The sequence below is a fragment of the Boleophthalmus pectinirostris genome, unplaced genomic scaffold (genome assembly GCF_026225935.1).
Source record: "Boleophthalmus pectinirostris isolate CB_2022bp ecotype Guang Dong unplaced genomic scaffold, ASM2622593v1 HiC_scaffold_22, whole genome shotgun sequence".
NCBI lineage: Eukaryota > Metazoa > Chordata > Actinopteri > Gobiiformes > Gobiidae > Boleophthalmus > Boleophthalmus pectinirostris.
Genome location: NW_026571190.1, coordinates 24,629,979 through 24,646,666, shown reverse-complemented (window position 1 = coordinate 24,646,666; position 16,688 = coordinate 24,629,979). Strand labels below are relative to the sequence as shown.

Genomic DNA, 16,688 nt, shown 5'->3' with positions numbered 1-16,688 from the left:
GCTGGCGGCTGTCAAACCATAGACCGAATATACATATACCGCATATACTCTTTATAAATATGAATAAAACCATAGACTCTATATACACATACCGTATACTCTATATATATATATATATATATATATATATATATATATATATAACCATACAGGCTTATAAAATAATCAACATGTCAAAAACAGTAAATGGACAGCAGACTGTATAATATGGCAAAATATATAAATAACATTGAAAGCCATATATCAAATGCTGTGGTTAAAAGTTGTACAATATTATTGCAAAGCCAAAGGGCCTTCTTGGATTTGCATAACATCAATGAATCTCTCAGGGATATTCAGTGGGAAAAATATACAGAGCTTGTATACATAAAAAAAAACTTTAAGAATACCAACAAGCGCTCGTGGAATAGCCTGCTGAAATTTTTGGTTAGAGCAAACAGCATTGTACTTGTTGGTAAATTCTGTACACTCAAACAGATTGCCCTGGTCATCCATTAAATATAAGACTGACCATATACCTTGCCCAGGCTTTACAGTATAATTGAAGGATTTTTATACACATTATTCCATAGGGGTGTATCATGTCCTGACAAATTGTGAATATACATAATTTTCCAGTACTGTAGAACTTGCTCATGAAACTCTGACAACTCAAAAGCACATTTGATAAGAAATTCAATGCCACAGAAACTAGACAATATCATAGAGGGGAGAAAAAATCAGACTGCCTAGATTTGTTAAAAAAATAAAATAAAATTCTACCCCTTTAACCAAGATTTAACAGTGTCAATTTCCCTTGGAGGTGCTTGTTTTTGCAGAGAAAATTGAAATTATTTGGATTAATTTATTTAATTAATTTTTGAGGTAGGCCTATATTTATAGAGTATGCAAGGTAAATAAGTCTACAAACCTTCCATTTTAGAGGATAATAATCTTCCAAATATAGATAAGTCTCCTTGCAACCACATGTTTAAAATAGTTTGGTCTTTGACAGGTATACCATAAAGACATTGGAGAGTGGTCATAATGCCATTACATTCACGTTTCCCTACATTTAAGTAAAGACCAGAATCCTCTAAGAAACAAGTAACAATTTATAGATCTAATGATATTTGAGCCTCGTTTTTCGTGGGCTGCTTTTGTAGCTACCTGGCTCAAACATTGAGTAGTTTTTGAAACTTTTTATTTTTAAGCTCTTATTCTCCTCAAACTACAATGACACAGGATCTGACCAATCCTCCTGTTAAAGTGCACTGAGACCATGACTGAGACACAAATATGCACAGTATAAATAAAACGCTTTAATGTAGTAAAATGATCTCTCTCTTTTAGGAGCATAGTGGTATTTCCATTAGCTGACTTATTGCAGCCAAAATATCTAACTCCTCACACGTTTATATCAGTATGCTCAAAATGTCTGCAACCATAATAAATAATAGTAATTAGGAGGGGCGATCTTGCTGAAAGAAATGTGATGCTTGATACTTGAAGTTGATACTTAAACTAGTATTGAGACTAAATTGTACATCAATACTAAAAATACATTCACACAACAGAAATGTTCCTTTCCTGAATAAATTTAGAATGATCTTGACCTTTATCAGAACAACTTTAAGACCACATAGAGAATAGTATACACCCATTGGTTTACTTTTACTAACATTACTTTTAATCAAATTCACTTAAAGTTTATTAATTCTACCTCTGTGTTTTTTTTGTATTTGACTGTTTAGTAAAATAGAGGTAAATAAACAAACAGGCTGATGGACATTACCATGACTTTATTCCACAGCTCAGTGTCTTTCATTCACACAGGTCCTTATGGTAAATGTGTACAGTATATACAGTTTAAACACAGTTACCATGGTTACCGCATGCCCAGAGTGAGGAGTGGTTTCCATCAGAAGCACAAGAGAATATTTTCAAAGGGGGAATCAGGCAGACCCACTGTGCCCACTAGGGGGCACGGTTGCGGTCGCACATCCCTTGCACAGCTGTAGCTCTGCAGATAAACGTGGGACTCTTCTTCATGCATTACTGTACGGCCCAGGCAGGAGGCTGTGTCCAGAGCATATGGTCCAGAGGAGGGCAGGTAGGGGGCGCTGTCCTCACTGGTATTTTTGCAAAACATCAGTCATGACCGTGGATCTATAATAAGAACTATATTATTATACTTCCATGATCATGACAAAACATGACCAAAACAACCCTGAAAAACAAAAACCCTGTGATGAAATGAGAACCTCAGCCTTTGGAGCTGAATGGCACAGTGGCAGAGTGGTTAGCTCTCCCCTCAAAACAAGGTCCTCGGTCAGATATAGGTTATTTGTTCTCCCTCATTAAATCTCAAATAAATGTGTGCATTTGCTGTAAGTTGGACAAGAGTTTGAAAAATAAAATATTCAGGTTTAACCTTAGTTTGATTGTCTGCACAAATAATACAAATTTTATGACTGTCTGACAGACAGTTACAAAATAAACCACATAACCATTTCTTTTTCTTCCATAAAATTATGAATTTTTGATTGCCTTTTGTCCATCTGATAGAAGAGAACTATCGGAATTTGTAAGTCTAAAATCTCAAAAAACAAAGCAAAAAACAAAACAAAACGGACAAAAACATTGAGTTTTTATATCCAGGGTTTAAAAATGTAACAATATAATTTTAAATTTAAGAAGTCAGATAATGCAAATGCACTGATTTAGTGAAATGGAATATGAGTAAGAAATGTCAAAATACAAGCTCTTCACCAGCATCTTCTCCATTTTGGTGTAGCAGAACTAAAAACTATTTATTTTATTAAATTTTTTTAAAATAATGTGGATATGGTGTTATTTAGTATTGTCTACTGTTTCTAGTGCCAAGTGCCAAGTAGGTATATTTGCAGCTTTCTTGTCAAAAATGTAAAAAAAAAAAAAGTGTCTTAGCTTCAGTGGCCACAGCACATGTAAGTGCTTGGTATCATCACACAGGACAGCCCGGTGTTTGATTACAAACACGTGGCTGCAGAGGCAGAGTTTGAAGTTTACCAGTGTGACCAATCACACTGTTCTTTATCTCTCCAGACCCGCCCCACTTCCCCCTCACTCTCTTCTTTAGTTCCTCCAGGCACTGCTCAGTTTAGCAGCTCTACTTGAAAGATGGAGGTGGGTGGAGCTTAGGTGTTTGGTCCAAGTTTAACACAGACTGATGGTAAGCTGGAATACCTGAGCACTTTTTTTTTTTTTTTTTATCAAACTGCTGTGCCCTGTCTGCATCTAATTATGAAACATTTATTTATTAATCACAAGCCCCATGAAATAGCCTGACACACGGCTAAGTTCCATTTTGAATGAGGGCATGTTGGCTGTGTGAGGGTGGTCCACTGAATCGTGCTTAAGATATTGTGCACACCTGAAAACACGTGTATCTGAATCTAAATGATGATATCTCTTTGTCTATATTTTAAACAGAGAGATAGCAGTCTGATCTCCATGGTCTCAGTTGGGCCTCAAGCCAGAACTGAAACATGACTGCCCCATCAGATTTGTTTTTTTCAGTGACATGTGTGAAATGAATGAGCTCATTTGTCATCTATACAATTAAAAAACAACAAAAAAACATTAATTCTGCAGAAAGCAGCTATGGTTTTAAGCTTCACATGCACACACCTGCCCTTTGGAACCATCCATCATTTGGATTAGAATGAAATGTTTCAATTTTTCACCATGAGATGTAAACTTAATGTGAGTAGTGACCCCCAGTGTCCAGAAGATTGCAATGTAAAATACCACTATCAGATAAACAGTATGCTCCTTCTGCAGCTGAGAGAAGCCAGACAGCGCCAGCTAGAGGAGGGGAGTGCAATGACCCTGCTGTTTAAAGTTTGTATATTTTGGCGTCAGTTTTTTGCAGCGTCGTCCCTTTGTCCATCGCTTAAGTCAGTTTTTGCTCAGACGCTGTAAACAGAATTTGGGTTTCATTTCCAGAGTTTATTAGACCAGGGTCGGAGGCAGCAGCTAGCACCAGGGCACAGAGCACAGGAAGCCCACACAAGACGTTCACTGTCTGTGGGAAAAGAGAGCCTCGCCCACAGTAGCACATTTACATTTAAAACAGCAACATACAAGAAATTGTCCAGACCCATAAGAAACCATGTACTAAAGGTATTTTAGGATTTTAAATGCATTTTTCAGTCAAGCTGCACTGCACACTTTTCTGGTGGAGGGTCTGCTTCCTGCCTGTCTCCATGGAGATGTTATCTCTTTGCCTTGAATGTTCCACATTATGGCATTACTAAAGACTATATAAGACTGAATAAATAACTTTTACCTTTATCTTGGTTGTGGCATCACCTGCTTGTCATCGTGGGGAAGAAAACTGTGGAACATTCCAGGCAAAGCAATAACAGCTCCAGACGAGCAGGTGGTGCAGCAGAAAAGATACATAGTGTACCTTTATCTTGAAATAACTTGGTAGAGATTTTCACCAACATTGTCATTGTCAAATCATTGAAGAAAACTTGTAAACAGTTGATATTTTCTTAAGTCTAGAAGGTAAATATTCAACCACTAAGCTGAAGGTTTGTGGTTTGATCCCGGTTTATCTCAGGCCTAGCCTTGAGCCAGACACATTTCTCGACAAGGAAACAAAATACAATAATTGACACTGATACTCCATTCTACAATGCTGTTAAATGCAAATGTGTCACGTGGTTGCAGACTGAGAGGTCCTTTAATGATTGAAGAAGGAACGTGGCCGGCCTGAAACAATGAGGTTTGAGGTTTTGCCCTCAGACGGATTATTCACCATCCAGGAAAGACCCGATCCTGCAGCTTTGGAGAGGGTTCTCAGGAGTTTCTCACAGTCAATATTAATATAAAAAGTAAAAGTATACAAAAAAATGCAGGGATGCAACGGTGTGAAAATAGATTGGAGATGCCTGTTTGTAATGGAATTACTGATAGGTCCTATGTCTTGCAAAAATATTTGGTTTACACATTTAGTTAGAGTGAAGAGTGGAGACAGCTTAAAAGGGGCTTAAAAACAATCACTGTTAAGATGCAGCAATTGCGTGCGTGTGTGCGCGTGTGCGTGCGTATCTCAGAGTTATAGTTGTCTTATATTTGTTATCAGACCGTAGCAGTTCTTTCACATTTTAGATGTGTTTTGTGCTTTTATAGAAGCTTTTTACTACCACTGACACATAAAGTTCTAAAAATTCTGAATGTTGATAATAACCTCTACTGTTTATCTGTTTTAGCACCGTTACATCCCTATTGATACTTTGCAGTGACATCACATTGGGGGTGTAGTACATGTATATCTATGCCAAAAAGTTTCAAGATGGCCTGAAAACTCAAGAAAAATTATGAAATGAATTTAAACAACATTGATTGTGAACCAAAAGGTGAGAATGACTAACAGAAAAACTGTTGGCTAATGCTAGTTATTTTGTGAATTTAATGCTATTTTAGAGATTTGTGTAACAGTACAAATCAGCTCAGCTGTGGTCATTTTAAGTGCAAAGTATCAATCATTAAACAAACATAAATAACTCTGGTGACACATCAGACCCTACATAGCTTTTCCTGGTTTATACTCCAGGTTTTCCATACTGTGTGAGAGCTCTGACAGGTGTGGGTATTATCTGGCAGGCGTGGACCTCTCCCTGGGCTGTGGTTTGACTTTGGGGCTGGCCGATGCTGCTTTGGGCCGTGGGCGGGATGTGGAGGTGTCCTGGGAAGCGCTGCGCCTCATGCCCATGTTCAGAGCCTGGTTCTTGGGTTGGATTACAGGCATCGTGGGCTGCCTGGAGGGTCTGTGAGGCGACGGGCTGTGGGCAGAGTTGGGAGTTATGAGTAAACTGATGATTCATAAGTTTAATGTGGCTTTATATAATACATACTTTTTTCAACAAAAATAGTTAAATGAACCCGTGTGCAGTTTAGTCTTGTGATTGCAGTTTGTGTCAGATATACAGAGATACATCATCGTTATAAGATCTTTTTTTAAGTAGACTAATGGAACGGCAGGACAAAAGCGATAATTTGGGTATTTCATGTTAAAGTTTTGTAGATTTTGACCAAAGGGTAATACTGTGGCTCCTGCAGGGGTACGTCTGTATGCACTGTGCATACCTTGATTGTCCCAATTGAATACAAATGGCTGTTCCAAGTTACGCATGGAGGAACACGACAGTGTTCAATGACCAAAATTATTCACATCTTTACTGAGTTCACCGTTCTAAAACTATTAAAACCTGTTCTTTCTGACAGTGGGTACACACTGGACCTGAATGGGGACTAGGTCTCCTTTTCTCTCTCCCATCACAGCAAGCACAAGACAGCACCCCGGGGGGCTTGTTTTAAATGGGCATGTACAGTGAGTACCTTACCACCCCACCCAAACACCAGTCCTGAGGGTACCGCCATAGTAACTATAAAACATGTGCCCACACGTCAGTCTATGTCTCTCCCTCTCTCTTGCTTTCTCCTGTCACTCATCTCAGTCAATGCGTTCAGAGTTGTCAGCATGCAAACCCGCCCTGCATAATCAAATGTTTTAATTCACTGTTCAGAGAGTGGGAAATTCTAAACAAAATGAAAAGATAACAAAAACTTATTCAGTAAGACTGAACTCAGTGTAGGACTCAGTGTAGGACTCAGGGTAGGACTCAGGGTAGGACTCAGGGTAGGACTCAGGGTAGGACTCAGGGTAGGACTCAGGGTAGGACTCAGGGTACTCAGGGGACTCAGGGTAGGACTCAGCACCAACAGAGCCTGTGTCCTCACGTTGTGTAGACATCTTTTCAGAATAAGCTCACCAGGTTAGAAAGATACATGTGCCAGGAGTCATGTTTAACTTTTTAGCTAACTTGGTAGCTGCAATTCCTGGCCGCTTTGACTTGCTCTGACAGAAGCCACCTTTATTAAATTATATATATATATATATATTATATATATATATATATATATAATATATATATATATAATATATATATATATATATATGTATATACAACAATATAGTGTCCAACACATGTAGTGGCAATCATCACTTTAACACCGAGTACTTTTGGAAACTGAATGAAACACTATGGACATCAGATCAGCGAGGAAGAGAAAAGAGCAACGTGAACCTCCAAAACCCCATGTGTCAGGTGTAAGTGTGCAGGGATGATGGCCCCTGGGCAACATATACAGAATGAAAAGCAGGAGACCAATAATGGACCCCTGCGGAACTCCCTACAAAAACTGCAACAGGAATAGAGTTATAATTTCCAATAATTACACAGTATGTCCCTTCTTTTAGGAAAGAACTCAGCTATTTTAGGACTGTCCCCTTAAATCCAGCCCAGGTTTCCAATCTGTGAAGAGATATATTATTGTCCACTGTGCCAAATGACGCATTTAATCTAAAGTCCAAAGTCTAAAGTCTAGAACTACTTTTAATGTATAAAACTAACCAGAAAACTAAAAATAACAAAATTATAATTAGATATAATAAACAAAAAGGTTGTTTTTTACAATAATAAAATAAGACACAGAGGACCACATAAGGCAAGTTAAAAGCACAAATAACATAGGTAACAAAAATAAGAAAATGTAATTTATTTACCTTGGGCTGTCTAAGCGGCTGTGGGTGGAGCTGAGGGGGCGGAGAGGCATCCGGGTGCTGCTGGACAAAACTGCACCGGAGCGAGGGGCAGAGCTAGATGAGGAGCGTGCAGGAACACCTTTACTGGATTTACGTTGAGAGCTTAATGGGGTCAGGGGTACTCTCTGAGACCTGAAGAATAATCAAAGAAAATATTGTTAAAGTGGGACTAAACACCTAAACTTCACCCATGAGCACATTTTAAATGGAGCCTCTTAACTGGGCAGTGCCTGCCTAAAGAAAAGAGTGAGATAGGAAGAGGGGTGGGGTCTGGAAGTATAAAAAACAGTGTGATTGGACAGTGTGATTGATCTCCATCCAGTTATCCACATTTTAAACTCCACCCATGCAGCCAGGTGTTTGGAATCAGAAACACCTGTCTGTAATCAGGGCAGTCTTGTGTGATGTCCCCAACTACTGGGAATAACAGACGCCACTGAATGCAGCACAAAATGTGTTTTTGAAACTACGTAAAGTCCACAAAGCTCCATTCTTCCGTTATACTTATCCAACCACACCTTAACATCTGCAGATTAACTAGAGACAATTGATATCCCCCCATTTCAGTCTAACACTACAAAGATGGGAGGATGAGAGGGCAACTGACCTGACACACATGGATACAGAAGGATGGGAGAGCATCTGACACACAGGATCACAGGTTTCTAAAGGATGGGAGGGCATCTAAGGTACCAAACCACACATACCCACTGGTAACTTTGGTTCCACTTGCTTCTGTGTGAGGGGGATTGGCTGCAGTAGTCAGCCCAACCACAGGCTTCCTGATTGGGGTAAGTGGCCGTGGAATCCTGCTCCGGCCTTCTCTGGACCCCTGCTCCTCTGTGGTCCTCAGCCTGGAGCTCCTCTTGGATTCATCTGACGTGTATTCTGAAGATGAGTGACAGAAACAAAACATCTTATATAGTCAAATGCCTGGTGTATTGCTTGTACTTTCAGAGGTTACAGTTTCTCAGTTACATTTTAAAGAAATAAAGAAAGTTTCAGAGTACTTTTCTAGCAGCATATAACATTTTTATTGAAGCAACAATACTCATTTTTGTGTCTATTCTATAAAAATATCACATTGCAAGTTATTTAATATTGTACTTCCAGTTAACTTTAAATGACAGTAAATCAGATGTTATGTACCAACAGTTACACTGTAAATTACTCTTACTTAAGTAGTTGCTTTCCCAAATACTTTTATACTGTTACTTTCTTAGACCACTAACTTGTACTTCTACTTGAATAATATTTACTCTCACTTGAGTACAGTTTTTTACTATTGCTACCACTACTTCATTTCCAGGACATGTGGGAAACAAAATATAACTATGATGTCTGTCCCACCTCTGCTGTGGTCGTCCTCTGATGCGGTGTTACGCTTTTCTTCGTCGCCTGAGGACAGTGAAGATGAGGTCCCTGAGAGCCCCCTCCTGCGTCCCACCCATCGGCCCTGCTGCTCCACCACCAACCGGGCCAGCCCCATGTGCCGAGCCCTCTGGAAACGCGCCCGGGCTGACACCGAAGAGGAGCGCTCTGAGCCAGAGTCCTCCTCTGAGACGAGCACTGGGATCCTGCTCCGGAGTTTGGGTCTGTCCTCTGCCCTCTGTATAACCGCAGCTGGCTGCTCTGAGGGGCGAGACGTTGCATCCTCTAACTCTGCCGATTCCTATAAAAGAAATAATGATGACAACTACACCTTAAGACTTAGGCTTTATTACGCAAGAACATAGATTTATTTCATTTGGATAAATTGTTCATTAGTAACTACTTGAAGGTGCACTATTTTTATTTTATAGTAGAGTGTCTATCTACAGTCTACTTGTCTATGGAGATGTTATTGCTTTTCCTGGAATGTTCCACAGTATGGCATTAAACTTATCTATCTTGCATTTATTCAATTATAAGATGCTTTTATTGCCTACCTGGACGACTGAAGGATTATGCAGATATAAGACCACTTGGTGAAATAAAAGAACATGCAATAATTTGATGCTGAAAATTGCATTCTATTGTCTAAAGAAAGAAAATAGTGTCATTGTGGTATCAGAATCAGTATTTATTATCAAATCTATCTTTTTCCTGTTTGTTTTCTTGTTGGTCTATTTCTAATTAACTGGTGGTTAATCATAAAGTTATTATTAAAGTTATTAAAGTTATTATAAATAAAGTTACTTCCTGCTTCTGAAGAGTGCGGACGCTATCCTTGCTTGCTCCTGCTGTTTTCGCTTTTTAATCAGTTTACCTCCTCAAACAACGGATAATGTGTCTATTTTTGATAATGTGTCTATTTTTGATTTCCATTTAAGTAAATTAATACTTTCAAACATTTTTACATTTTTTAACAAATCATCTGATGAGCCAACATGTCGGGGAGAAGAAACCAAGGGAATTCTATCTGTGAGCGCTGTTGGAACTATCAACAAGAAATTTATGAGCTACAAGCACGGATATTTGCTTTAGAAACTGAAAAAGGACTTCATCAGATGCTACCAGTGACTTCCAGTGGTGAGCAACCAACAGTGACTTCCAGAGAAGGGGGTGAAAATTCTTTCAACTTAAACCTGAGTGATACTGTGTCTTTTCCAAAACTTGGTACAGACCAAAATGCTAAGCCAGCGCAGCGAGTGATAAAAGACAATGCTAATATCGTTATATCACCCACAATAAAGCTAACAAACAGATTTTCACCACTGTTACAGACTGATGTTAACGTACAAACGGATAATGTACTGTCATCACAAAACAAGAACAATAAAGTTGGCAAAAGAGTGCAGGCATACCGGGAATCTGTGCCAAACGTCAAGGTCAGAGATACGTTGCTGCTAGGAGACGGGGCTATCAGTGGTGTGAGTCACAGAAAAATCCTAACATGCTGCTACCCGACCTACACTGTTTCTGAGATAACAAAACTCCTGCCAAAAGTTTTGTCAACACACCAAGGGGTTAAACAGCTGATTGTGCACGTGGGTGCAGTGGACATCAGAATGGAACAGAGTGAAGTCTTGAAAAGGGATTTCACTAAATTATTCGAGGAGCTTAATAAAGTGGAGGTTAAGACATTTATCAGTGGACCTCTTCCCAACATAGACCTAAGGAACAGGAACAAATTTACCCGACTGTTTCAGCTGAACACGTGGCTGCTGAACGTGTGTGCGGCCAGAGGATTGCACTACATTGAGAACTTTGATCTTTTTTGGAAACAGAAGGACCTGTTTGAGGGAAATGGCCCACACCTAAGCAGAGGTGGAGTGAGAGTGTTGACGGAAAACCTCCTCCACGCTCTGAGGCACCGGCCTGGACAGGGTCCTGTGCATCCAGTGAGAGAAAAGAGAAATGGGAGAAGCATCCCTACTGCACCAAACAGAGAACCAGCCAACAAGTCAGCACCATTGACAGCACCACCACTGCCACAACCACAACCACTTCCCCCTCCCCCAGACAACAACTCAGCAGCATCACCACCTCCCACTCCCCCAGAGAACAAGTCAGCAGAACCACCTCCCCCTCCCCAGAGAACAAGTCAGCAGAACCACCTCCCCCCCCCCAGAGAACAAGTTAGCAGAACCACCTCCCCTCCCCAGAGAACAAGTCAGCAGAACCACCTCCCCTCCCCCAGAGAACAAGTCAGCAGAACCACCTCCCCCTCCCCCAGAGAACAAGTCAGCATCACCACCTTCCCCTCCCCCAGAGAATAAGTCAGCAGCACCACCTCCCCCAGAGAATGAGTCAGCTACACCACCACCACCTCCCCCAGCGCCACCAGCACACCCATCACCTCCGCTGCCCACAGACCAGCCTGGAGTCCCCATTGCTACATCTACTCCATCAACGGACTCTTCACTCTCCTTCTCCTCCCCACCTTCACCCATGGCACTGCCCAACCATCTAGAAAGCCTCATCAGATCGGGAATCAAGATGGTTCCTCTCACACCTAATATAGCACGGTCAAGGGTTCTGACATCAACTATGTTGAACTCTCCCCCATACAAAACTGTGCCTGTTTCACCACCAGAGACTCTCTCAGCTCTACCCTCACCCAAACCTCCCCCTACTCCACCTCCTCGGTCCTTACCTGGTCCCTCACCCAAACCTCCCTGTATTCCACCTCCTCGGCCACCCCCTCGGCCCTCACCTGGTCCCTCACCTGGTCACTCACCCAAACTCTCCCCTGCTCGCCTTCCCCTGCCTTTCCCCAGAGCTGTTATCACCAAGAGCTAGGACGCACAGGGCCTCTGTTGTCCCAGGACATACAGTCATGATAAAGGTAATATCAGGCTGGGGCCCTGCGATGGAGCTATATCTCCAGTTACAACACGTAGACGGATTAAAAGAAGGAGTGTTAGACTGTCTAATCAGAGAAATTTAGTTCACATTCCCTGTAAGAAGATAACATCCAGTCTTCAAATTTGAATCTGAAACACGAGCAAATAAAAAGGGTGGAGGAGTGTGTGCATTTTTTAGAGATCATTTGGTTACACACAGGTTGTCATTTGGGGTGTTTTCATCATTTGAGTATGTTTCCTTCAAAATGGAGCTAAAACAATCACCGTCCATACTCTACATAGTCATATACAAACCTCCTCAGCACTGTCAAAGTTTTATTGATGATTTTACTGAGATGCTTTCAGTTGTATGCACAGACTTTGATGGTTTAGTCATTACAGGTGATTTTAATGTACATGTGGATAATGTGTGTGACAAAAATGCCAAAGAGCTTAGTGTTGTCCTTGAAACTTTTGGTCTGACTCAGCATGTCAGTGAGCCCACTCACAACAGAGGGCACACTCTGGACCTGCTCATTACAAAGGGTGTAAATATTTCAAATGTCAGTGTGTAGTTGATGTTGCTCTGTCTGATCATTTCTGTGTCTTCTTTGACCTGTCTGTTATTCCCAAACCACCGGCTGCTCCTACAGTTGTTCGAAGAAGACACATAAATGATAACACAGGTGCACTGTTCATGGAAATGATAAATTCTGAAATTGCCTCATGTTCTAATGTTGATGATGTGTTGAACTCTGTGACTTTGAGTGTTTTGAATGTTCTGGATGCCATCGCCGCGATAAAGGTTAAAATGGTTAAAGATAGGCAAAAAGCTCCGTGGAGGAATGATGACTCAGTCAGAGCACAGAAAAGGGAGTGCCGGAAGGCTGAGCGGAAATGGCGCAAGTCAAACCTCCAGGTTCATTATGAGATTTACAGAGGAACAATGCATATGTACAACTACACTTTGAGTAAAACAAGAGAGAAGTATTTTTCGGACATTATTGGTAATTGCAGTAACAACTCTCGTGTCCTGTTTGCAACAGTGAACAGATTAACAAACCCTCCAGCTCCACTGCCACTAGAACTAATTTCCACATCTAAATGTAATGAGTTTGCAGTTTTCTTTAATGACAAAGTTCAGGGCATCAAAAATGCCATCAATTCCACAACACAAATAACAAGCATGCAGCCACAGAGACACTTAGAGCTGAATCACTTTGCACCTGTAACTGACAAAACTGTTTTAGAGATCGTTACCAGTCTGAGTTCATCTACTTGCTGCCTGGACATGTTACCCACTAGATTTCTAAAGTCCGTCCTCAACAGTTTACTTTCACCACTCACTCACATAGTGAACATGTCACTTCAATCTGGAACATTCCCAAACGTGTTGAAAACTGCGGTCATTAAGCCTCTCCTAAAGAAGAGCAGTCTTGATGCCACAGTACTGAACAATTTCCGACCCATCTCAAATCTGCCGTTTTTTGGCAAAGTCCTTGAAAAAGCTGTTTACCAACAGCTTACGAACTTTCTCCAAATGAACAACTCCTTCGATGTTTTCCAGTCAGGTTTTAGAGCCCACCACAGCACTGAGACTGCTCTTATCAAGGTGACAAATGACATCCGCCTGAACACTGATGCAGGCAAAGTCTCAGTCTTGATCCTGTTAGATCTTAGTGCTGCTTTTGACACTGTCGATCATGGGATCCTCTTACAGAGACTAGAGGACTGGGTGGGCATCTCTGGTTCTGTACTAAACTGGTTCAAGTCCTATCTAGAAGACAGGAAGTATTTTGTTGAAATTGGAAACTGTGTCTCAGATCACATGGCCCTGACCTGTGGGGTGCCTCAGGGGTCAGTCCTGGGCCCCCTGTTGTTCAATCTCTACATGCTGCCATTAGGCCAGTTAATAAGCAGCAATAATGTGTCCTACCACAATTATGCAGATGACACTCAGATCTACGTCTCTCTGGCAGCAGGAGACTATGGACCAGTGGAGTCACTTGGTCACTGCATCCAACAGATCAGTGTGTGGATGCAAAACAACTTTCTCCAGCTAAACTCTGACAAGACTGAAGTCATAGTCTTTGGTCCACAGAAACAAAGGGACAGTGTCAGCAGTCACCTCCAGTCTCTCTCTCTAAAACCTTCAAATCAGGCAAGAAATCTAGGGGTAATAATGGACTCAGACTTGAACTTTAACAGCCACATCAAATCAATAACATCTGCAGCGTTTTACCATCTAAAAAACATAGCAAAAATCAAAGGTTTACTGTCTAAAGTAGACTTGGAGAAACTTATCCATGCGTTTGTCTCCAGTAGATTAGACTACTGTAATGGTTTGCTCACTGGTCTCTCCAAACGAGCTGTGAGACGCTGCAGAACATCCAGAATGCTGCAGCTCGGGTCCTTACTTGAACTAGGAAGTACGAGCACATAAGTCCTGTGCTCAGGTCTCTGCACTGGCTTCCTGTGCCTCAGAGAATAGACTTTAAAGCAGCTCTGCTTGTGTACAAGTCTCTCCATGGCTGAGCACCAAAGTACATCTGTGACATGTTAGTGTCATATGAACCATCTCGCACTCTGAGGACCTCAGGGACCGGCCTCCTGCTGGTGCCCAGAGTCAGGACTAAACAAGGGGAGTCAGCGTTTCAGGTTCATGCAGCTAAAACCTGGAACAGTCTTCCTGAACATGTGAGACAGACTCTTCTGTGACGCAGTAAGCACCCCTTACCCTCCCTTAACAGGCTTGGAGACTCCAGAGGCTCAGTTGAGAGAGGGCCGACATCCAGGAGTGTGGGACTAAACCGCAGTTGTACACCCTGACACAATGCTCTCAAAACCAATGATTGAGGAACATTGCCATTGATCTGTGCTGTCTGTGTGTGTGTGTGTGTGTGTGTGTGCGCGTGCGTGTCAAACTAGTATGTGGCTCAAGACCAAGGTCCTAAACACACTGCACGCATCGGCATTTACGTGCGTAACCTTGTGAAACCACAGCCATGCAAGGACAGCCACACCGACTGCTCCAGCAAGACGTATACGTGTGGCACTGGGTCCGTGTTTCTCAGTGGGAAAGCAGATCAAACTTGTCTGGCTGAATTTAGCCACTTCTACTTTGAAACCTGCTGAATAGGCTTGAATTTGGTTTCTGTACTGGTTGTACTGTACTGTACATAAAATTTAGTCCATCTCTGTTTAAGTTTATTGTAGAATAGTGACAGTGTCTTACTTGTGTCTGTGTTAGCTCCTGCACAGGTGTTACAGCTTGGACCTCCAAGGCCGGCCCATTTTCTGATGGAATCGCCTCTAGACTCGTGTCCAACTTGGGCCGCTCCTCAACTCCCGCTTGGTTCAGAATGACCTCTGTGTCTTTGGCCGAATGCCCGTTGGAAGACATAACATTGAGGTGTGACGTCTCAGCGATGTGGATGAATGTTCGCTCCACTTTGGTGAAGGGTGGAGAGGCCGGAGCTATGGGCGTGGAGGGCCGCAGGTCGGACCTCAGAGCTGGGGAGAGCCGTCCAGTGTCAGGAGGCTCAAGCTGCAGTGCCTCCCCCATCATTGGGCGCTCATTTCGGGGAGTGAGAGCACAGGCAGTGGCCAGCTCCGGTTCCAGACCAGTGTCTCCGCCTGATGGAGTCTTCCGTGTGTCTCCTGGGGAAAATAACACCAGCGTTTTGGAAGCATCCTCCAGATCTTGGTCATTCTCCGCACCTGAAACCTGGAAACATATCTTTATTTAGACTCATTCGGATCCAACACTGTTCAAGACCAGCGGCAGGAAGGAGGCTACTCAGTTGTAATCTTCTCAGTTTATGAGACGATGTAATTCATTCTAATTCATCCAAGAGTAGTTAAATGTGAGAAGTTTTCAGTGTTGGTCATCTGGACACTGTATTAGCAATCAAGATATTTTAGCTCCCATCTAGAAACCATCTATTTCTGTACACTGCCAGTCAGAAGTTTGGACACAAACAGAAAAAATTAGCTGAATGTGATGGTTTATCCGAAATTTGATAGGTACTTTATCTTTCAATGGAACTTTACAGACACACTGATGTGAATCACAAACCTTGGGTCCCTTCTGGTCTTCTGCCATAAGTGTTGAGTGAGCAGCCTCCTGGCTCCTCTCTGTGCTCTTCTGACTGGCCTCGCTGTTGGACTCGCTCTTGGTCACGTCATCGTCACGTGGTCCTGGAGGCTCAGGGACGTCTTCGGGAGTGGCGAAACTGCGACGTGGTGGTAATGTTCCAGTGAGCACCACAGTGAGGAAGTCTGCGCGTTTGGCCTGGAGCTGAGGCAGGATGTGGAAGTGCTGCTTCTCATCGTCAGCACCTTTGGTTCGATAGTCTGGTGATGTCGGCGAGGGGGTCTTCTCTGTGGAAGACTGTATCACCACCTGGATGAGAGAGAGATGTATCAGCATCAACATGAACATAAAAAATAAATAACTACAAAATAATATTCGATTGCATACAAGTTTACCAGAACATTATTCAGTATGGCAGACACATAAATATAGGTTTTGGAGAGATCAGGAGTCTAATCCTCAACCTCCTTACTGAGTGGAAAAAACAGGATAACCACCCAGCCACAGTAATACAGGGAGAACATGCACACTCCACTCTGAGAGATCAAAAGTTTATTCCATAACTGCCTTACTGAGAGGAGGAGACAGCCACTGCCACAATGCAACAATAATTCAAGGATCAGACAAAAAACATTTTATTTGCCCCAAATCTGTTTATTTCATTGTAGTTTGGTTGTACACAAGC

At 42.0% G+C, this 16,688-nt stretch overlaps 1 protein-coding gene across 2 annotated transcripts in view; it reads right to left on the bottom strand.

Annotated features, from left to right (window-relative positions):
• Positions 1 to 1,766: 1,766 nt before the first annotated feature.
• ttbk1a (tau tubulin kinase 1a) overlaps positions 1,767 to 16,688 on the bottom strand; it is a 57,096-nt gene continuing 42,174 nt past the window's right edge. Inside the window, exons 16-22 of one of the 2 annotated variants that reach the window (XM_055158191.1) lie at positions 15,986 to 16,312; positions 15,143 to 15,634; positions 8,990 to 9,311; positions 8,347 to 8,527; positions 7,601 to 7,771; positions 5,599 to 5,816; positions 1,767 to 2,148 (exon numbers count right to left, since the gene is read on the bottom strand). In XM_055158191.1, coding sequence (XP_055014166.1) covers positions 5,627 to 5,816; positions 7,601 to 7,771; positions 8,347 to 8,527; positions 8,990 to 9,311; positions 15,143 to 15,634; positions 15,986 to 16,312 — 1,683 coding nt within the window. In that variant the 3' untranslated portion in view covers positions 1,767 to 2,148; positions 5,599 to 5,626. Of the gene's footprint in view, positions 5,817 to 7,600; positions 7,772 to 8,346; positions 8,528 to 8,989; positions 9,312 to 15,142; positions 15,635 to 15,985; positions 16,313 to 16,688 lie in introns of both variants that reach the window. The other variant, XM_055158190.1, reaches the window with a different exon arrangement.